Here is a 23,989-nt window from a genome sequence, read left to right on the forward strand (position 1 = left end):
AAGAAACCCCCCTCAAAATCGAGTTTTCTACATCATTTTTGAGGAAAATTAAAAAATATGTAATGTGAAATGCCCAAAATGCCCTCCCAAGAAAACTGGTCCTGAGGGTCCAAAAAGCTGCTAAATTTAAAAACTGAAAGTTAAACTTCGGATGCGATTTCCGATGCCAAGATGGCATTTTCTGGAAAAAATATGAAAAAGAAACCCCCCCTAAAATCATATTTTCTAATCAACCATGTGAAGAACGGAATTTATTTCCCAAAAAAAATTCCCAAAATACCCTTAGGTCAGAAAATGCAACAAAAGTGTAAAATGAGTCCGTAGGAGGCTCATTTCACCAAAGAAGAAGCTTTGCCCGGAAACGACCATGCACGTAAACGTAACTTACCTAGTAAGATGTGCTACAATGGTCCATGGCCCAAAAATATGGCCGATGCAAAATATGACCCACCAACGGCCAAAATGCCAAAAATGAAGTTTGGAACGAAAACTTGGAATTCAAAACTATGAAATGGTTTCAAAATGCCGCTTGGCCCTTAGCCACACTTCATACATGGTGAATGAATGCTAATGGAAGATTCAAAATGGAATTCCCACACCCAATGCAAATATGGTGAATAAAAAACTCAATATTTTACAATACTTTCATAATATTCCATGAAGTCAAAATTTACATAGGATACAATTTACATGTCATTGGCCTCGGGCCTCATCTCATACATGTCAAATATATTGTAAAGAGTGTACTCATGTACACATTACACATAAGGGATCAAATGTACACATGTTGACATATAAGACTACAATTGGCATTCCAAGCCAACCTTCACAAAAGTGGAAGTCTCCAAGTCCACAAACCATCCAAGCATAATGAAGACCTCAAATTTGATTCGTGCACCTGAAATATGCCCCAGTATCGTAGGGGTGAGTAACATAAAGCAACTTGTAGGAAATGAGCATTCATCGACCTACGTTTTACAAGTTGCATGATTTAATCATTATGGTTCATTCCACCTAACGTCTATATCAAAGGTGAGACTCAAGGAGCATCCTAGCTACCTAAGATCATTTCTAGCATCAATCACCTCATTCATGCAATTTTAGTAACATAGGTTCATACTTACACAAAGCAACAACATAGGTGTATGCTTACACAAAGCAACAACATAGGAGCATGCTTACACAAAGCAACAACATATAGATTTTCAAGGTTATCAACTTGAAGTCTAAAATACAGCATCAACTAAATATAACAATTTAGCATAATTAGAATATCTAATACCACACATCAAGACATGGATTCTCTAGGTTATCAACTAGAAATCTAAAAGTGTGAAATCAACTAAATATAGCAATTTAGTATGGATGTACTTAACAACATCAAAATCGCCAATAGCCAAAACCACAAGTTAACAAGGTAAACATGATTGTCAACTTGGAATTGAATGCGAAAACAAATAGTGGGAGACTTGGACATCACAGCTCGGATTTCCGCCGTGACGAGGCAAATTTGGAGCTACTAACCCCCAGGCAGCCTACCCAACGCGCGAACTTTTGACTTAGAGGATTCTTGTCCCCGTACTAGAGCCAAACCCTAGCCATCACAGCTTAACAATGTCCCAAGCAACTCCAAAATAAATAAGTTAACAACTTATACACATTACTACTACATAGTAACAAGTTAGCAATATAACTCTCAATTGTGCATAATAAGCATTTCATATCCATAATGCTACGAAATCACAAGCCAACAATATATTCATATAGAAACATACTTTCATGAATATAAATTTAACAACAATGCTCTTCAATACATATAACACAATCTAGTGAATACATCACAAGTCTAAATCCATAAGAGTCCTCTAAGTCAAAAGTTCGCGCGTTGGGTAGGCTGCCTAGGGGTTAGTAGCTCCAAATTAGCCCTATAAAGTTCGTGCATTGGGTAGGCTGCTTGGGGGTTAGTAGCTCCAAATTTGCCTTATCTTGGCGAAAATCCGAGCTGTGATGTCCAAGTCTCCCACTATTTGTTTTTGCATTCAATTCCAAGTTGACAATTATGTTTACCTTGTTAACTTGTGGTTTTGGCTATTGGCGATTTTGATGTTGTTAAGTACATCCATACTAAATTGCTATGTTTAGTTGATTTCACTCTTTTAGATTTCTAGTTGATAACCTAGAGAATCCATGTCTTGATGTGTGGTATTAGATATTCTAATTATGCTAAATTGTTATATTTAGTTGATGTTGCATTTTAGACTTCAAGTTGATAACCTTGAGAATCTATATGTTGTTGCTTTATGTAACCATGCTCCTATGTTGTTGCTTTGTGTAAGCATGCTCCTATGTTGTTGCTTTGTGTAAGCATGAACTTATGTTGCTAAAATTGCATGAATGAGGTGATTGATGTTAGAAATGATCTTAGGTAGCTAGGATGCTCCTTGAGTCTCACCTTTGACATAGACGTTAGGTGGAATGAACCACAATGATTAAATCATGCAACTTGTAAAACGTAGGTCGATGAATGCTCATTTCCTACGAGTAGCTTTATGTTACTCACCCCTACAATACTGGGGCATATTTCAGGTGCAAGAATCAAATTTGAGGTCTTCATTATGCTTAGATGGTTTGTGGACTTGGAGACTTCCACTTTTGTGAAGGTTGGCTTGGAATGCCAATTGTAGTCTTATATGTCAACATGTGTACATTTGATCCCTTATATGTAATGTGTACATGAGTACACTCTTTACGATATATTTGATATGTATGAGATGAGGCCGGAGGCCAATGACATGTAAATTGTATCCTATGTAAATTTTGACTTCATAGAATATTATGAAAGTATTGTAAAATATTGAGTTTTTGATTCACCATGTTTGCATTGGGTGTGGGAATTCCATTTTGATTCTTCCATTAGCATTCATTCACCATGTATGAAGTGTGGCCAAGGGCCAAGCGGCATTTTGAAACCATTTCATAGTTTTGAATTCCAAGTTTTCGTTCCAAACTTCATTTTTGGCATTTTGGCCGTTAGGGTGTCGTATTTTGCATCGGCCATATTTTTGGGCCATGGACCATTGTAGCACATCTTACCAGGTAAGTTACGTTTGTGTGCATGGTCGTTTCTGGGCAAAGTTTCTTCTTTGGTGAAATGAGCCTCCTACGGACTCATTTTACACTTTTGTTGCATTTTCTGACCTAAGGGTATTTTGGAAATTTTTTTTGGGAAATATATTCCATTCTTCACATAGTTGATTAGAAAATATGATTTTAGGGGGGGTTTCTTTTTCGTATTTTTCCAGAAAATGCCATCTTGGCATCGAAAATCGCATCCGAAGTTCAGCTCTCAGTTTTTAAATTTAGCAGCTTTTTGGACCCTCAGTACCAGTTTTCTTGGGAGGGCATTTTGGGAATTTCACATTATGTATTTTTTGATTTTTCTCAAAAATGATGTAGAAAACTCGATTTTGAGGGGGGTTTCTTCTTTGAGTTTTTCCAGAAAATGTCATCTTGGCCCTCAAATTTCCATTTTTCCTGGAAAAACCCCTGCTGCCAGGTTTTTGGGCTGCCCATCCTGCCTCCTTCACATGTAAACGGTTACGAGGGGTTTCGTAACCGGTTACATGTGCATGGGCAGTGTTTTTGTCGTGAATTTTAGCCTCCTAACCGGTTAGGAAGGCCATCTAACCGGTTAGATGTTCTTGGTTGCCCCCTTTTTGATCGTTTTGCCCCTTCTTCTTCCGTTAGCCATATCTTCTTCATCCGGACTCCGAATCAAGCGATTTTTGAGTCTAAATTTATTAATTTTTCATTGTCTTTCCAATGGTGTACTCATTGGCACCCACTTTTAAGCTGGAAATGACAATTTTGCCCCTAGGTTCATTCTTGTTCGTTTTTGAAACGTTGCTTCCCCATTTGATTCCTTTGGGTTCTGTGACCTCATTGAGTGTCATATTAGTGTCTTAGAGTCATGTTGTAACTCTAGAGACTGTTGTTTTATCTTTTGCTTCCGCATTTCGGATCTGTTTACGGGTCATTTTTTGGTTCATCATTGACGCACCGGGTTGAAAAACTTGGGCCGTCACAACAGCCCTAACTTGACACAAACAAAACACCTTTTCTACAGCCCTCAACAGCCCTTGTACAATGTTGACACATACAACTAAGAATTGAATTTATGTCCTTATCCACTCTCTAGGACCATTGTGCACGTGGCACAATATTGTGAGCCCATCATTACACCAAAGATATTTATGAAATGCCATAAATGCCCTCACATTAGACTTGTAACTGCTACAGCACTTGTCTGTGTATATAAGCCAGAATATGACAACTATGGTGTATTACAACACCAAAGAAGGTGTAACACATTCACACACATGTGTAATGACTGAAATACCCCTATGATACCAATATAGAGAATAGCCATAAACCCTTTGGATCATTTGACATTAAAAGGGCAAACCTCACTTAAAACCAACATAAAGAACCTCCACAATGGTTTACACTTTAGTTGTTTTTATAAGTTCAATGTAAGAAGGTTAAATTGATAATGTTACAAAATATAGTACATTAACTTCTCAATTGGAACAATTATTTGGGGACAACTAAAAATGAAGGGATGCCATATTTGGACTTCACTGTCATACACTTGCACTTCACTTGCCTTTTTCTTCTAAATAAAATAACAAGAAGATCCCTAAATTAATTAATATATCGTCTCTTATTTTATAATACCATAATTACCCTTTATATACTAAATTTTAACTTTTTTTCACCTTCTTTATTTTCTTTAGTACACTACTTTTTTGGATCGGAGCAAAAAAGATAATTTATTCAACAGAGCAAACTTATTTTTTGGGTACTTTTTTTTTTCGTCTTATCAAAATAGATAATTTATTCAACATAAATTACTCTTTTTTTTTTTCTTTTTTTTGGGGTGGGGGGGATCCTAGCAAAAATATAATTTATTTAACAAAGATAACTCTTTATTTTCATTCATTCTTTTTTTTTTTTGGGACCTGTCAAAAGAGACCAAAAACATTAAAAAAATGAAAAGGGCGTAGAGGTTGCATATCAAGAAGGGTAGCGGTGTAATTTAAAAATCAATAATTATTCACTTATGAATTGAGGGTCCGAAGAGTATTCCTTTAAAATGAGAGTACAAAATGAAAAAAAGAATTAGGTCTCTTAAAATGAAAAAATGGACATTATTTATTGGGAGACGAAGGAAATATATAAATTATATACGTGTAGAGAGAGAGAGAGAGAGAGAGAGAGAGAGAAGTTTCAACTAGGATGGGGTTGGGTCCGTGCAGGCTAACCATGGGAAGGGGTGATCGAACCGAAGGCAGTGGCGACGGACCAATCGAGTGGAGCGTGGTAACACGTGCTCTAATCATGAACGGGGGTCAAAATAAAGATGACTACTTTGCTTTGATTGGAATATAGTCGTTTTAACTTTTTCATCGATACCAGTAAAACAGAAGACCGTATACGGAAGAACCATACGGCATTGTCCGACACACCCACATATACCGCCACAGTTGAGTGGGTCCCACTTGCCATCCTAACTACAACGCCAAAGAGCCCCAGCCTTTTGTTTCTGTTGTAACGCCCTTCTGACCCCCCATTTTCTCCCTTACTATTGATTTGACCATTTTGGCCTTCATAGATGATGCACTTAAATTTACCTCCACTGGACTAATGTACCCTTCTTTAATAGTATTGCTTTTTTTTTTTTTTTTTTTTTTTTTTTTGCATGAACATCTTTTTGTAATCAAAGATCTTTGCTAATGTCTTTGGACCCAAAGGGCACTACAAAAATCAAATTTGAGTAGGTGTTCCCATGGGACCGATTCGGAACAATTTTAGATTAAATTAGAATTAAATTGATTTCAATGATTTTTTAAAAATTAGAATTAAAATCAAAATCGTTGAGGCTTGAACCGGACCAAACAGTGAAAGACCGATTTGATTTGATTCCAAACCATAGTTGCTCCTCCTCTTCCTTCTTTTTTATTATCTTTCAAAAAAAAAAAACTTAATAACTTACTACCAGTAACATAGATTTGGCTTATCAAAACAAACACAAGTTTATACAGCAAATGAATAATAATAAACTTTTAAACCAAGAAATAAAATATATTTATAATTAAAAAAGCAAATGAGTTGTCATCCTCAATTTTTTTTTTTTGGGAAGTAAATAACAAATTTAGAAGTAAACAACCATTTGTCATAGTAGCCTCATCTTTATGTGAGGTATATATAATTTACAGTTTGGTTCCGCTCTAATGGACTTGAAATCGAAAACAGAACCGTAAAAGAATTGAATTAAAGTAATCAATTTGATATGATTCCAACTTATTCTACAGTTTTAATAGGTTTTTGTGAACCCCCTAATTTTGAGTGACAGTCTAAGAAGTTGATTCTGATTTTTAATAGGTTTTCGTCTCTTGGTTTTAACAAAAAGAATTTTTAATATGTATATTGATATAGTGATAATTTCATTTTACTATCGGTGTTAATGTTTTGGTTAAAATTAGTATTTAATATAGTAACTCAAAAGTAGGAATACATAAAAATTCGGTGAAGCCAAAAATTCAAATCGAACCAGGGCGGACTGTTTGGTTCTGTTTACTAACAGTTTGGCTCGATTATGGTCCCAAATTTGTATAATCATAAAAATACGGTTTGGTCACGGTTTAATGTCCTTTAAGACCGAACCGTTAAGTTATATATATATATTATACATATAATATAATTCTATAGTGGCTGAATGTTGTTGATTTTCTGAATTTGTGGTGTTTGTTGTTGAATTAGTAGTTCTAAATGTTGTTTACTAATTTACTTCAATTCCAAAAACGAGTGAATAATGAATTAGAAGTTCTGAATATATTAGCAATTTTGATTATATTAACTTATATTTTAGGAGTAAGTGTATTAACAATCTGAATACGTTGGTTAACTTAGTTTATTGATGTACTAAATAGAACCGGTATTTGACAATTTGGTTTGATACGGTTCTTTTGGTCAAATGGTTCGCTTTGTTTCTAATTTTTCTCAAACTACTAGGAATGCTTTGGTTCCAGGAATCTCTCAAACCAAACCATGTGCACTCTTACTAAAATCATACCATTTTTGGTCATAATGTTATTAAATTAAAAATTAGAGATGCCAACGTTCGAAACCGAACTCCTAAGGATAACATGGAGCAACCCAACATGTTCACAAAATCATATCATTAAAGAAACCAGTCTTCTTTTGGATTAACTCTGCATCATAAAATAAAATTCTCTCTAAAATATAATTAAAAATAGTACTTATTGTAATTTTCTTGAAACTCAAAAAAAGTAATAATTATAAATTCATAACTTATTTATTTCAATAAAAACAAGTAAAGCATCTCTATCTTGAGAGTTCTTATCAATTTGCATCATAGCAAAGCAACTCTATCTACATCATATTAAAGCATCTCAAAAATAAAAAAGGTTCTTTGAATGAGTGCTTAGATGAAGCAAACTATTTAACAACTTTAAGAAACTTCCGGCATTTTTTCATTTTTTTGCCACTTATTATGTATCTACCTTTCATGTCTTGATGACACCTCAGACATGACATGCATTATATGCTATCCTTTCAAGTAAAAAACAAGAAAATATAAAGTTGTAAACCAGACAAAAACAAAATTGAAGTTTCTAATCAAATTGTACCTCACCAATAAAACACAAAGAACTAAAAAGAGGTAAATTAGACAAATGGGGGAGGGTAGTCTGGTCAATTCAGAATTAACAAATAAGTACTGTACACAAAAATTGGATGGCATTTTGGAAGTTAAAGTCAAATATAAGGGGTAATAGTATAGAAGAAATAGGTAGATGTCATATCATTATACCCCGTTTGTCTCCCTAGAAGTGGATCTTCGCACGTTATGAATGTATGTATGTATCATTGTATGTTAATTTTAGAGAGAGAAAGAGAAGAGAGAGAAAGAGAGAGAACCGCCAGCTCCTTCGTATGCTTTCACTGCACCACCAGAAAAATACCCCCAACCGAACCCCCCTCTTTCTCTCTCTCTCTCTAACAGTAGCTCCAAAACCTTTCTCTGCAACTCTCTAGATGTAGCTTAACCCTAGTAAGAAAAACGAAAACCATGTGTTTCGACCTCCAATCTGTACTCAAAAATGGTGTTGCTTGTTGATTCTTGTTCCTTTTCTTTGAACCCATGATTTGAAGCTGTATATATATATATATAGTTATATGTGAATATATATGCAAACGCGGATATTCATTGTTTTTTTCCTCATAAATGCGGTGGTGTTAGCTGGTTCTGATGCACAAGCTGTGCTTTTCCTTTTAATTTATTGTGGTATATGAGCATTGGATTTTCAGATGGTTGAGCTTATTATGCTGGTGTGAGTGTACGGACTGTGGAAGATTTTGAAATGTAGTAGAATTAGGGGAAATCGAGCTAGTAAAGTTTGAATATATCGCGCAATTTGCACAAGTTTGTGTAGGATTTGGGGTTTTTGGATGTACATTTTGGTTCAGGAGGTGAAGGAGGTTGAGATTTGATGATTTTGTGAAGTATTGGCTTCGAATCGATGAAGAAATTTCACTGGTTTAAGCAAACATTCAGCAATGGTAAGCTCGAGCGGCGACTATCTCTCGGAGAGTACAAACGAGCGGTTTCTTGGTCCAAGTATTTGGTGTCATCAGGAGCGGAGATAAAAGGAGAAGGAGAAGGAGAATGGAGTGCCGATATGTCGCAGTTGTTTATAGGGAATAAGTTTGCGTCGGGACGGCATAGTAGGATTTACAGAGGAATGTATAAGCAGAGAGATGTAGCAATTAAGCTTATAAGTCAGCCTGAGGAGGATGGTGACTTGGCTGCTTTGCTGGAGAAGCAGTTCACTTCAGAGGTCGCTTTGCTGTTTCGATTACACCATCCGAATATCATAACAGTAAGCTCTCTATATAAAATGAAGTGTTTATTCGTATGAAATTTGGTGTGGCCATTTACTAAAAATAGACATAGAATATGATCCTATTATTCAATGGGATTCAGATCATCTTTGTGTTTTTCACATTCTGATTTTATTTCAATTAAGATGTCAAGTCCTCGTAAAGGGCATGGCTAAATTGTGTAATGTGGTGTCCATTTATGATGTTTCTCAGTGCTAGTATGGCTGCTGATAGTTGATGAATTGTGAAATTGCACTTTAGGCTGGTTGGAAATGGATATACACATGAAACCAGCATTCTTGTTTTCAATGATGAGCTTCTATTTGGGGACCACACTACTTTTGTTTCATGGGAAAGGCACTACTCTGCTTACAAAGATATGCCTTTTTTTGTCCCCCTTTTTTTATGAATTTGTAAATTGGCTGCTGTTTTACAATCCACGCTGGTGCACATCAATTGAGCCTTGTTTACTATGCCTCTTGACTACATATTACCATTGACTTATACCTGCATACATTATTCACTTCTATTAGCTTTAGACTCCTCTTCTTAGGGTAGGTTTGAGTTCTGCTAGTTTTGCCGAATATTCTCACTTGTGGTATTTCTATGTTCACTTTCCTTCTGGCCTTGTAAATTCATCCCAATTCTGATTTGCAAGTCCTAACTCCTGTCATTATTTGATCTAATCTCCTCAAAACAATCCTTCATGCTAGGGAGTTGAATATAAAATAACTACCCTTTCTGCATTATAATAGCCCTAGTTTTTGCAAGTAAAATAGCTGACTTAGTTTTACAGAGACTGATAATTTATTATTCTAATACTTGGTTAAGGCTAGACTATGAGAGAAAGCAAGAATGTTTTTCTTTGAATAAAATTTAAAATTTTTATTTTTTATTTTTTATTTTTTTATATAGTCGATGATATTGCAGAGACTCTTATAATTTACAAATATGTTTTGGATGTTAGTCATATAACAAATTATCAGCTCCAATCTGGCTACAGTTCACTTTAAAAGATCACAATTTTATATGCTGGATACTCGTTATATGAGTATTGGTTATGACCCGTTAAAATTATATTTTTAAAAAAAGACTCAAAACTTCACATCATATCAGTAATCTAGATATCCGTTTTAAATGCTAATGCCCGATTTTTTTGAGAAAAAGTAGCATATCAGCAATGTTTTGTTCCAACTTTGCAAACCTTTTTTCTCACACAAGAATTTTGGAACTTTTGACATCTTGAAACCTTTTGTCATAAATACTTCCAATAATTCATTGACCTTCATTCACTGTTTAATGTGATGTACCTTTTGATAGTGATAATGTCTCACACATGCACTCACACACATGAGCTGGGGAAATCAATTTGATTTTCTATATATTGGTTGAATTTGTGAATTTTGATGAGCAACTAGTTTTGTAGTATTTAGTATTTACAATGCTGAACTTTCCTACAAATAACTTATCTGACCTCTATGTGCATCTCCCACTTTCTTCATGCAGTTTTTTGGAGCATGTAAGAAACCCCCTGTGTTTTGTATAATCACTGAGTACTTGGCAGGAGGCTCCCTAAGAAAATACCTCCATCAGCAGGAGCCATATTCACTTCCCCTCACCCTAGTTCTGAAGTTGTCCCTTGACATTGCACATGGGATGCAATATCTTCATTCTCAGGGGATACTACACAGGGATCTCAAATCAGAAAATCTACTGCTTGGGGAAGATATGTGTGTGAAGGTAGCAGATTTTGGAATCTCATGCTTGGAATCTCAATGTGGCAGTGCAAAGGGATTCACGGGTACTTACCGTTGGATGGCACCAGAAATGATCAGAGAAAAACACCACACAAAGAAAGTTGATGTTTACAGTTTTGGCATAGTCTTGTGGGAGCTTTTAACTGCATTGATACCATTTGACAACATGACTCCTGAACAGGCCGCGTTTGCAGTCTGCCAGAAGGTATTTTGACTTGATTATATCATGTTTTGGTGCATTGTATAATTATTATCACATAGGAAGCTTCCTATTACATGTGTGTCTCCCTCAATGAATAGATTATTATGCAGTCAAATCAGTTTGACATGCCGTTACTCATACATGGCCTTCTTTTGCATATTTCAACAGAATGAAAAATTGTCCAAAATATATAAATAAACAAAAACTTAAGCAGAATTAATAGAATGTATTATTGACTAGCAATTACCCCTAAAGCTGAAGGTATTGAGAATGGGCCCAAAATTGTTTATATAGCTGCCACACCCTCCCTCAAGTGCAACCCCTTATTGAACGCAGTGAGGACAAAAAACCAAATCGAAACCAGCACAATGTGCAACCAAGGCAGAGATGGAGACTGCTCTAATACCATGTTAGACTAACAATTGCCCCCAATGTACATCTAGGTTCAACATGTATTTCTATGATGTTTTCTGTAGAAGTGATAAAAATCAAATTATATAATTCTTATTTTAAGTATAGGCAAGGTTTGGCTCATGGAATTTAAAATTTATAGATATGAGATATCCAGGCAGTGCTTAGTTGTAGTAGTCTCATTATCTGAAGTTCTTAAAGCCTCCATCCCTTCACCAACCTCCGAGAAATGGCTGGATTGCTCGGATAGATGTATTGTTTGAAAATCACTTAGTTGCTGCTATAGATGTCACTAGGGATGACTTCCAATACCTTATAAAGGCAATTTTTTGTTCTAGCACATTGGCAATTCCATTATCAAAATACCTTATAAAGTCTAATTGAATTCCTTATGTAGGTGCAAACTGATATCCATCACACATGGAGATCTATTGCATCTAAACTTTAAAAAATTGAAGCATCTCAAACATGGCACAATAAATAACCCAAACAAATTTGATCCTGTTGGAGAACATCAGAGGAGTGATTTTAGCCTATGATAGAATATTGATTGGAGCGATTTATGGTATTGATTTTAGGAATCCTCCATCAATGTATTTTCCATATTTATCACTTGTATTCTTGCACCTATGAATAGATGTGCTGATTGTAAACAACATTAAGAGAGAATATAATAAAGGTGATGTCGCCCTTTGGGTTTTGTGTGTCTATCCTTCTGTTCTTCATATTTAATTTCTCTCTTCAATTTTTATATCTTTCAACAGATCCAATCATGTTTTTTCTAGCACTTCTTCAGATTTCGAGCACTAAATATAATATTCTTCCATCTTAATTTTTAACCATCCTAAGAATGATAGATAAAATCATATGGCCTTCAACTAGTTGTTTCTCCTAATTTTACAGCATGTTTGAGAACCAATCACACATATCTAAAAAGAGTCAATACTGTTTGTTGTATGGTGGTGATTTATTTCTAATTGAAGATTAAGTGGGCTGAATTCAAAGTCTGAATTCCTAACTTTGAGGAGTTGCTTTAGAATTAGGTAGCTTTGGATTATTAGAAACGGTATATGTGGAAAGCAATTTAATTGTGCTTACAATTTAAGTCACGATTTGTTGAGTTATTTTGAGTTGGGATTCCGTTTTATAAGTTTCAAGTCCTCATTTTCAAATTTTCCATGCATGCATAAAAGTTGAGGACAAAACCATCACATATAAGGCCTGAACTTCGGATATGGCCAAGCAGCTTACTCACTAGATTTTGGAGCTTAGCAAGACCAAGGTCTGGGGTTCAAGTCTCGCTGGGTGTTCTTTGTGGTTAGCCTCCGCTGTTCTGCAATGACTTACCTGGCCCGGATGGAGAGGCGCCCTTCCGGGTCCTCGGGGATTAGTCGGGTTGTTGAGGGGCTCTAAGGGTTCGTGCCACCCCGAATAACCCGGGTTAATAAAAAAATAAAATAAAATAAAAAATTTAGAAAACCTTCACGCATAAGGTACGGACTACCCGAACAACTAGCTTAACAGATTACTAGTATAATCAGAAAGTGGAAACAAAACAAAAATTTAGATGGAAAGAAAAAGAAAGCATATACTTTCTCTTTAAATCTTTTCATAGAAACTATGAATGTTTTCTTCTAGAAAATCTAAATAGCTAATTAACGTAAAAGGACATTGCTGGAGAGTGAAAAACTGAAGACCAGCCTAATATTTGGCAATATTTTTTGCACAAATTGGTTGCTGTCTGACTTAAAACCACGTTCTCATGCTTATCAGTGCATGAGCCCAAGGTTTACTGTTACACCAAACAATGGACTCTATATAGTTTTGTTTTTTGTTTTTTTTGTTTTTTGTTTTTTTTGTTTTTTGTTTTTTGATAATTAAGAATGTATTAGAAAGCATTCAAAAGGGGAACGCATCCCATAAGCTACACAAAGGCCACCCTAAGGTCCCAAGGAGCCCAAAAAACCAACAAACTCTATATAGTTACCTAATACAGCTGCTGAAATAAACTCTGTGAAGTGCTCTGCATGGAATTGTTGGATAAATGTCATTTATTGCAACCATATCATAAAGGTATAACTGCATACAGAAAGGACATGTTCTTTTAAATGAATATGAATGATGGTGGAGTTTATTTTCCATTATTCTATTGGGAATTGAAATCAAGGCTAGGAGGAGCGAGTCGTGGAAGACTCAAGGAATAGAAGGATCTGCTCTTAAAGATGGAAAAGGTGAGTAAGAGGACTGTATTTTCAAAACTAATGTGCTAGTGTGCTACCCATAACTATAATATCCCAGCTTGGTGAGGCTTTGCATAGGAGATATTGTAACTGGATGAGTTATTTATTTGTATTTATTTATTTATTTGTTAACATAAAGATATTGTTAGGCATTGCAGTAGACTGTACAATTGGATGGTCATTAAAGAATTGGTTTCTTATCGCTATAGTACTTTATTTTTTATAAATGGGTAGGTTTTCATGCTTACTTGGTTTTCTTGCTACATTTCATTTGTATTGGTGAAATGTTTTGTCCACAGATTCCATATACATGGTTGCAAATTAGTTTTACTTCCACCTCTGCTTTATTTTTCTCCAAGACAACATCTAATTTCTGAACTGTTGTCAAAGACCTTAGATCTTCAAGCTTGGAACTCAAGTCCTTCAATATGTCTGAGTGAATTTGTGAGATTTTCCAAGTTTCCCTTTGTTTTTCCTTTACTTAGGGAAAATTAGGTTTTAGTAACCAGTCCTAAATAAAATTGATAGAAAATGACTAAGAAGTAAAGAAAAGATGAATAGTCAATAGATTTAAAACTTAAGTGCCCCCCCCCCCCCCCCCCCCCCCCCTCTTCCTCCCTTCTCCTCCTCCTCTCTCTCTCTCTCTCTCTCTACTGCCACCACCTAACACCACTACCAATACCACCATCTCACCATTGGTTCACCACCACAGCCGCCACCACCACCATCATACTTGGTTCATCCAAGCCCTCAGAAATGGACACCTTTCAAACACTATCCTCGACGAACACTGAACATTGCTCTAAGATTGGAGCATTTTCAATGTGATCAATTGACTGTTTATTGGAGTAAATTCAGCAACATACTTGTTCCCTGCAATGAGTAAAGTGATCAACTCAAAGAGTCTAACTTGGTTGAGTCACATGTTTATATGTGCGGAGAGAGACTATTTGAGAACATTACCTTTTCGAGGTTGAGGTTTCGTTGTTGTCACAACATTTTCTCTTCCGATTTACATGTCTGAGAAAGAAACGATGCAACCTGCAACTGAGTTTGCAACAACATCTGAGTCAATTTGGCTTCCAATTTGACTCGCCACTTCCCTGCTTCATACCGCAAAGCCTCTCTGGCCCTGATCATCTCCATCTCGGCGAGTTCCATTCTTATCATCAACTCAGAGAAGACACGGAAACTTGCCGCCAAATCGGCCAACTACTTTGAGTCGGAGTCGGAACTCCCCGAATCGGAACTCTCCGAATCGGAACTCTTTAGGGTTATGGAGTCTTCATCTTTGACAGTGTTGGGAGTGTCAACCTCCCTAGGTGTGTTTAAAACATTACAAAGAAGATTCTTGAGATATATTTGGAAAATGATGAATCATGTCTTTTTTTTGTAAAAAGAGTAGTGCAAATATGGCCTCCCATATATATATATATATATTTCTAATTTCTCTTTCTCATAAAATGAATATAATACAGAGTATATACAGATAGATATTTAGAAGCTCGTTTTGAAGAGCCTTTTCATTGTTTGTTCCGCTTGTATTTTTTTTCTCTTCCTAGCAATTTCCCTTTGCAAAGAAAAAACTTCAGTGAGGAGGACTCATAAAAGTGCATCCAATTTCTCCATCTTCCGATGATTAAGATGATTTCAAAAAGAGAGGAGACGTGCATAAAGAAATCGGAGATAGAGGAGAGAGAGGAAGAGTTTTTCTAAAGAGAGAAAGAGGTTAGATTTGTCTAAATATGAAATAATTCATTATAAGAATGGTATTGTAGTAATAAATCTCAAATGATCACTTATCTGGATTTAAGTTTTAAATTTGGTAACTCTTCGTCTTTTCTTTACCTTATGGTCACTTTGGAGCAATTTATAAGGTAACTTTAGAGCAATTTTGGTTAGGCTTGGTCGCTGAAACCTAATTTTCCCTTTTACACTTATGTTCTGTTTGTACATTTGTAAATTTCATTATTATTTGTACTTGCTAGAGAATACTATAAGTTTTATCTCAAGTCCAAGATCAATGACAAAAGTGGCCATTACTAATTGTTGATCCCGTTCATAAAGATTGTTGGGAGGGGAACCCAATTATTTATATTATTTACACAAATAAGGAAACTCTCAGACTTGGTAACCCAAGTCCCAAGCTTTTATTACTACACTGACAAATTTTCCCTTCAAAATCAATGACACAACTTTAAAATTCTTTGTACGTCAGGAAAAAAAACTCTATATTAGGATTTTTATTTGTGGTTTATTAATCTTCCAAAATGATTTTTCATATATGTTGTAGGCTTGAAGAAAAAAACCCACATTGGCCTTTAAAAGTAATCAAACGTGGTTGATCACGATAAGTTACAAATCATTTCAATTGAGTAGAGAATAAGAGAGCGAACTAACTTAAAATGGCCATCCTTCGAAGGAAAATGACTGCAGTAGTAACAAAAAAGCTGGTAGGATATAAACTGAAAGCACTACAAGGACATAAGAAATGCCAAAAATGATTATTGCATCTATTAAAAAAGATATTGCTGCCTTTCATTTAACAGAAGATACAACTAGAGGTTTATAATCGAGATGACTTGTAATGTTTCGGTTGAATTTTGTTGTTTTGGGTTGAGTTGTTTGAGTGAGGATATTAAAATTGAAGAGAAAGATAAAGATAGAACAACACAAGGATATACGTGGTTCAGCCTTTAGGGCTTACATCCATTGCACACAAAGCCCAAAGGGTTACATCTCTTTCATTTCGTTCTCTCTTTTCATACACAATACAATGGTGGAGGCTCCTCTATATAGAAGAAAAAATGATGAGATTGGAAGGAGATAGAAAATAGGAAACAACATCAATTCTAGAGGATTTTTCTCCACTGATTCCTCCGGTCATTGAGATAACGAGTAGCAACAATTGCAATTGATGAAGAGGTTTAACAAGACGAACTCAATAAAAATAGACAGCCTTGATTGATGAAGGGGTGTAAGAAGACGACCTCAATAAAAATGGATCTAGAGATCCGAGATGAGTAGTAACACCCTCTTCATCTAAGAAGATGACGTTAAAAAAATGGATTTGGAGATTTGAGATGAGTAACAACATCCTCAATTGATGAAGAGGTGTAAGAAGATGACGACAACAAAAATGGATCTGGAAATCTGAGATGAGTAGCAACAACCACGATTGATGAAGAGGTGTAAGAAGAAAACCTCAATAAAAAAAAAAAAAAAAAAAATGGATCTGGAGATCCAAAGACGATATGATAAGAGATAAATGATCACATAACGTTGTCTACTCTTATACCATGTTCTTATACCATGTTAAAATTGAAGAGAGAAATAAAGATAGAATAACATAAGGATATACGTGGTTTAACCACTAGGGCTTACATCCACGGCACACAATGGCCAAAGGGCTACATTTCTTTCATTCCATTCTCTCTTTTCATACTCAATACAATGGCGAAGGCTCCTCTTTATAGAAGAAAAAATGATGAGAATGGAAGGAGATAGAAAATAGGGAACAACATCAATACTGGAGGTTTTTTCTCCACTGATTCCTCTAGTAACAGTAAAACTTCAATAATAGGAAACAACATCAATACTGGAGGATTGTCCTCCACTGTTTCCCCTAGTAACAGTCAATTCTCCATAGAGGATTTTTTGGAACACTCAAAAGCGTGAACACTTCTATGAAGTTGCCGTGTCAGACACCAACACTCTATGTACACTCCTACACACGTGTCTTGACACTTTATGTTCGTGTCCGTTATTAATTTTTATTTTTTTTTTATTTTTTATTATTTCGGATACTTGACCAACACATCCTACACTTTTTGGCTTATATAAAACAAACCCACTACGGTCCTGGAAACAACATTACAAATATTAATCAAATGTTCGAACTTTAAAAAAAAGCATAACTATAATGACAAGATAAGATAGTAATATCATATATAATATCAAATATTCTTTTTGATATTTGAATAGAGTCATCTTATAATATATGTAACTTTAGTATAGAATTTATAAATTAATTAAAGTTCTATGATTGTCTCACCCAATAAACATATAAATGAATATTTATATTTATTTTAGCCGTGTCCACCCCCTGTTCGTGTCCTACTTTTTTAGAAATTTATGTGTCAGCGTATCCGTGTAGTATCATGTTCGTGTCCGTATCCGTGCTTCTTAGTTGAAACATTTAACTTGTTGTTGCCCCATTTACGATTGGTTGACTTGTTTTGCTGTGTCATTGATGTAGAAAATGCAACAAATGATTCCCCATTAGATTGAAAGAAATCACTCTACATTTCATTCCAACGGTATGGTCATAATCCTAGTCGACTTCCATTTTTTAAGAGTGAAATTGTATTTTCACGGCTCTATACATTTCCATCGGAAAAGAATCAAGAGAAAAAGAAAATGTAACAAATGATTCACCACTAGGTTGAAAGAAATCAAAGAGGAAGTCAAAATAACCCATTTAGGAATTTTTTGACATTATGACAATTTTTGTCTAGCATTATTTTGAGTCTGAATTTGTTTTGACTAATTTCCTTTCGTTTTTCTATGAGTTATTAATGAAAATTCTAAGTCATAGTAGGCTTTGTCAATTTTGGTAATCCTTAATATTGTTATTCAGTGAAACTTTTTAATTCAGGAGTCTATGCTACAGGTGTGACATCTTTCTAATTACTTTGATTTGTTCAATAATATTAGTATCATAAAAGTTCTCTCTTATTCGATAGTTTGGTTTCGTGCAAGAGGACGGTGTTTGTGTTTCAGCTTAGCTACTGTGTCGGTCATATTCTTAGGACTATAGTCGTGTATTTTGGGGAAGAAATTTGTATTTTGTGATCATTGTTTTACAAGGAATTGGGTTTAAGGAACCTTATGCAAACACATATGAGGCCATTAATTTCAAAGACGTATGAGGTATACGGCTTAGTGAGAGTTTAGAAGGTTGGTGAAGGGCTGTCTTTATATAATTTCATTATGCTTAGAGTTAGCTTTCTCTTCTCATCTGCTGACGTAGGCAAGATTTTGACAAAATATTGTCTCTTATATATGATTTCTCTCCACAGCTGTGCGGGTGTTGTCCTATATCAGTGTCACATTGGCTTTACTCAGATGTGGTTTTGCATAACATAGTAGCATGTACGCTTTGTTATTTGATTGTGTTATGCAATCATAAGAGTTATTGTAGCTCTCTGAAATTAGAGGAATGAAAAAAAAAAAAAAAAAAAAAAAAAAAAAAAAAAAAAGAGAAAAGAAAAAATAGTTTCTACAACAACTTCCATCCCGGTCTGCTTTCATCTAATTTACTGTAATAATCAACTTCCACTACCCAATGTTTCCAATACAGGCTTACCTATATGAAATATAAATGCCATGAGAGATGTAGGGATTTTTGCATGTTAATCTTTAAAAAAAAAATCCCTTTTCATTATTTGTAAAATCAAAATGCACATTAGCAGGTTGATTTTCATGAAGATATCTCTAAATCAGATTGTCCTGATTCATCCATTGTCATGATTTTTTGTTGGATCCTTCACAATTGTATCTGTGCCAGTTTTTGCTAACCTGGTTTGGTGGTTAAGAACCATGATTCAGGTTTGATGTTCAGAGGCAAAAAGCTCCCTTTTTGCCATGCATATCTGGTATGCTTATGTCATCTATTAGTAGGGCTGCAACTTGGGCCGGCTAACCCAGCCTAGCCCAGCCCCAACCCAAAGATTTTGAAATTTGGACATACAATTCACAAATCGGGTTCATGTTCGGGTTGGGTTTTGTCAAAACCTAGACATATTCGGGTTGGGCTGGGACTCAACTCGAACCCAACCCGAAAAAAAAAAAAAAAAAAAAAAAAAAAAAAAATCTCTCTTCTTTCTCTCTCTCTCTCTACTCATACATACAATTTAATGATATGCCGATCTGGTTTATATGTGGGTAGAAGCTTGCGATGGAAACAGAAAATTTTCCACTCTAGTTCTTTCTTTTTCTTTCTCTCTCCTGAACAAAAATATAACATATTTAGATCTGGAAAGAGAGAGAGATAGCGGCTGAAGCTTGGGATGGAGAGAGAGAGATAGCGGCTGAAGCTTGGGATGGAAAGATAGAGAGACAGCGGCTGAAGCTTGCGATGGAAAGAGAGAGAGAGAGACGGCGGCTGGAGCTTGTGAACGGAACAGCGGGCGATGGAAACAGAAAGATCTGGGTTTTGATTTTTTGAACAATCTGAAATGATGTGCCGATTTGGGTTTTGAACTTTTTGATTCTTGTAGATTTTGTAGTTTGCAGTTGGAGAGAGAGAGAGAGAGAGGGGGGGGGGGGAAGTTCAGAGAAGATAGAGGCGATAGGGGAGGCTGAAATGATTTGACCTAAAAATATATTGTTTTTTTTTATAATAATCTAATCAAATATTATATATATATAAAAATTATATATAATAATTAATATAATTTTTATATATAATATATATAAATTTAAAAAAAAAAAATTCAACCGTCAACCCGACCCAACCTGTCCGAAAATATTCGATCCGGGTTATGACCATAACCCATATTAAGTACAATTCGGGTTGGCCCAACCCAACCCGATTCGGGTTGAGGTTGGGTTGGGACTGGACTGGGTTGGGTCAACCCAAATTGCAGCCCTATCTATTAGTATTCCCCCCCCCTCCCCTCATTTTTTCTGTGTTCGAACTTATGATTTATTATCAGAGCATCTCCAATGCAAAATGCTATATTTCATTGCCAAATCTATATTTTAAGAGGAGCTATAGTGTCAAAATGCTATATTTTTGCAATTCTGCTCCAATGGTGCATTTAATTCAAAATGCTATTTTTTGACACAATAACCATTCCATGTTTTGAGAGCCCATTGGAGTGCCTTATTTTCATTTTAGCGACTTTTGACAATCTCAAAATATGAGAGGTCTTTTGAGAGCCCATTGGAGTGCCTTATTTTCTTCCACTTGCTATATTTTGAGTTTGAGAGGCCATTTGAGAGCTGCTATATTTAGCAATACTTTTGACAATCTCAAACTATGAGAGGTCTTTTGAGAGGCCATTGGAGTGCCTTATTTTCATCCACTTGCTATATTTTGAGTTTGAGAGGGCATTTGAGAGGCCATTGGAGATGCTCAGTTGTTGTGTTGCAACATGTTTTATTTAGACTAGCAATCGTTTTATTTAAAGACACGAATGGATCTCTATCTTAAATTTTAATATTGAAGGATTTAAAAAATCTCGCCAGATTTCCTTAAGTGTTGATATGAGATATTTTCAATGCAAATATTATTCTCATCAAGACTTGTAATGTGAGAACTTCAGTCATAATCATTGTCTAGATTATGCTTCTTCTTCCAGTCTTCCTCTTCTTTTCTGTGAAACTATTTATACAAGTTACTTTGGAGACATCTGGTGCCTGTTTCGCCATAAAGAAAACATATGTTTTATCATAAAGAAAATCAACTTTTAGACCCAGAAAAAGTGACTGGCATTATGATTTTGTTTATTCTTCTATTTTTGAGAAAGTGAATCACCGGAAATTCATTGAATGAAAAACCTTCTAAGTAGCACAGACATGGACGACGGATATGGATATGCATACGTCATAATGTTGAATCCTAAAGTAGGACATAGACATGTTGTAGACCCGGCTACATATAAATAAATTTATTTATATACATCTATTAATTAAGACATTTCAAATTTATAAGATAAAATTATTTGAATTTTATAAAGACCATTATATCATATTATCAAGATTATATTATAAATTTGAAATTTGTAAGATCTGTCATGGTTGGATATTGTTTGCTAACAATTGGCTACTCACAATAGCTGTATTTTTTGGAACTAATTGATGGAAAGTAGCGACATTATTTCTTTGGACGAGAGATTTAGTCATGCTTGTGGCTTTTGTTATATCTCATATAGGTAGGTGCCACCGGGGCATGTGGCTAAACAATAGGCCTATATGCTCTAAAATGGGACTACCAGGAAGATATTAGTATGAAGAATCATCATGTGTAGTCATATAGGTTCATGGAAGTAGCTTTTTGGTTTGATGTGAAAGTGTACACTATCTGTGTGGGGGTAGGCCTCTAATAATGAAATATCCTTGTAAACTCTACAGGAACATTTCAATTTTGTGAAGTATCCTTGTAAGATGCAATACAAAAAGGGTATTAATATGAAATATTCGTCAAGAATTTTCTACCTGATACAGGAATTAGACATTCCCAGTTCAATTCATTTAGGTACTTCTGAGCCTGTTTATTCTGGCATGGGTAATATTGAACCTAGTGAGGTTTTCAAGAACATACTGTAGTGCATAGCATTTGGCCTAGGTTATAAAAGTCTTTAGCTGGTATAACTTTCATGTTCTCTGGATAAGCTGGTAGAGGCTGAAGTCCAAGACCATCAAGAAGGTATTGGGCAAACATGGTCAAAATTCACTTTAATTATTTACCAAACTTTCTGCACTGGGAACAAAAAAAAATCTGGTGCTGATGTGCTTTTGGTAATCGTATTGCCTTGCATTGCCATTTTGCCTTGACTGACAGAAAGAAACACATACCATAGACAGTCAAGGTCTACCAAAGTTATACAACTACATGGAAGCAGAATTGCAGGCCAGACTGCCAAAATAGAAACACATATACCAGAGATTGTCAAGGTCTACCAAAATCGTACAAAAATGTGGAAGCAGATAATTATATGTGATAGAGATATAGAAGGAATTCATGTGGGACATTTACTTCATGTTTTAAATAAATGATGTAGAAGAAACATGATATATTTTAAATCATGTATTTCAGGAGTTCCATTTCTAATAGTTTCTGAATTCTCATACAAGAAATACCATGACTGAACTAACTCCCTTGGTAAACTACATGCTCTTGTTTTTCCTTTTTCCTTTACCTGTATAATCTTTTAATTCGATAACGTAATAGAAACCATCAGGTCTGAAGAACTTAAATTGTTAACATATATGCCACATACATCTAACTGGATGGTTGCCAAATATTTCATGCTTTTGAGTTTCAGCATTCTACATGCATCTAAAGACCTATCTTTCATGAGCATAAGTTGCATGAGAGAATCATTCATATGCCTGCACATAAATCATAGCCAATTTTAGGTGGCACCCTTCCCCTGTTGGGGGATGTCAAATTATCTTATGTTGCATAAGTTGAATGAGACGTGTCGTTGGTGCTGTGGTAGTGTGACTGTTTTTTTTGTGTCTGTGTGCATGTTTGTGTAGCAAAGGTCAGATGGTTTGAGTTGCCAAATATTTCATGCTTTTGAGTTTCAGCATTCTAAATGCAATCTAAAGACCTATCTTGCACGAGCATAAGTTGCATGAGAGAATCATCATATGCACATAAATCATAGCCAAGTTTAGGTGGCACCCTTCCCCTGTTGGGGGATGTCACATTTAATTGTGTCGCATAAGTTGCATGAGACATATCTTTGGTGCTGTGGTAGTGTGACTGTTTTTTTGTGTTTGTGTGCGTGCTTGTCTAGCAAAGGTCATATGGTTTGACAAGCTTTTAGCTCTGATGGGGATAGAGAAGTTTTGCACAGTTGAAAATTCTTATCTTCCTTGTGTTACATTAGTTTGGTTTTGTGCAGAATGTGAGACCACCATTGCCATCCACATGCCCTATGGCATTTAGACATCTCATCAAACAATGCTGGTCAAGGAACCCTGACAAACGACCACATTTTGGGGAGATAGTCAATATCCTAGAAGTTTATGCAGCTTCTCTCGAGCAGGATCCAGAATTTTTTTCATCCTATAAACCTTCTAGTGATCGTACTCTTTTGTGTTGCCTGCCGATGTGTATTGGAGCCCATAGATCTGCTTCTTTAACAGTTCAAAAACAGTTGTGAAATTGTGTGTAATGCTAAAAGTATCATGTTGTTCTTTTGTTATCTAGGTCTCAATGTTCAATCATGATGTTAAACTTATATAGCTTTCTTTTTCTTTTCTTTTGGTTGGAATATGTAAGAACATAAAATGTTTCAAGGAATTGGTGACTCTAGATTATGTGAGAATCCAAAGGTTGGAATTTATATTAAATAGAAATCAGAAATATTCTGTTTCAGTCTATTTGCTTGTGTTATGCTTTTTGTTGTTACTTTCTCCTGGACTTTCTGTGGTATGAAAAAGCACTACTTGCACTTCTTACTCAACACCTACCAAAAAATTGTTCTTCAGTTGAACTAAATAAACTTTCACCATATAATGTATTCCTCTCCATCCATTAATGATAAATGATGGTTGTAAAGATCATTAGCCTCATTGCATTGTCACATGGTAGGGTTCTCAGTAATATTGGAAGCTCTGTTAGGGTGAGAAATACTTTATTGCTCCTGTTACATTAATGACATGATATCAGCCAG

At 35.3% G+C, this 23,989-nt stretch overlaps 1 protein-coding gene across 1 annotated transcript; it reads left to right on the forward strand.

Moving 5' to 3' along the window:
- The first annotated feature begins 7,939 nt into the window (after positions 1-7,939).
- On the forward strand, positions 7,940-23,696 carry LOC132303221 (serine/threonine/tyrosine-protein kinase HT1-like). The gene is made up of 3 exons (XM_059800389.1): positions 7,940-8,963; positions 10,471-10,926; positions 23,216-23,696. Exons 1-3 carry the CDS (start codon positions 8,604-8,606, stop codon positions 23,474-23,476), a joined length of 1,077 nt encoding a protein of 358 aa, XP_059656372.1. The 5' UTR covers positions 7,940-8,603; the 3' UTR covers positions 23,477-23,696.
- The last annotated feature ends 293 nt before the right edge of the window (positions 23,697-23,989 follow it).

This window comes from Cornus florida, unplaced genomic scaffold (genome assembly GCF_030987335.1).
Source record: "Cornus florida cultivar Cherokee Brave unplaced genomic scaffold, ASM3098733v1 CherokeeBrave_3.0.0_Hap2_Chr04, whole genome shotgun sequence".
Classification (NCBI taxonomy): Eukaryota; Viridiplantae; Streptophyta; class Magnoliopsida; order Cornales; family Cornaceae; genus Cornus; species Cornus florida.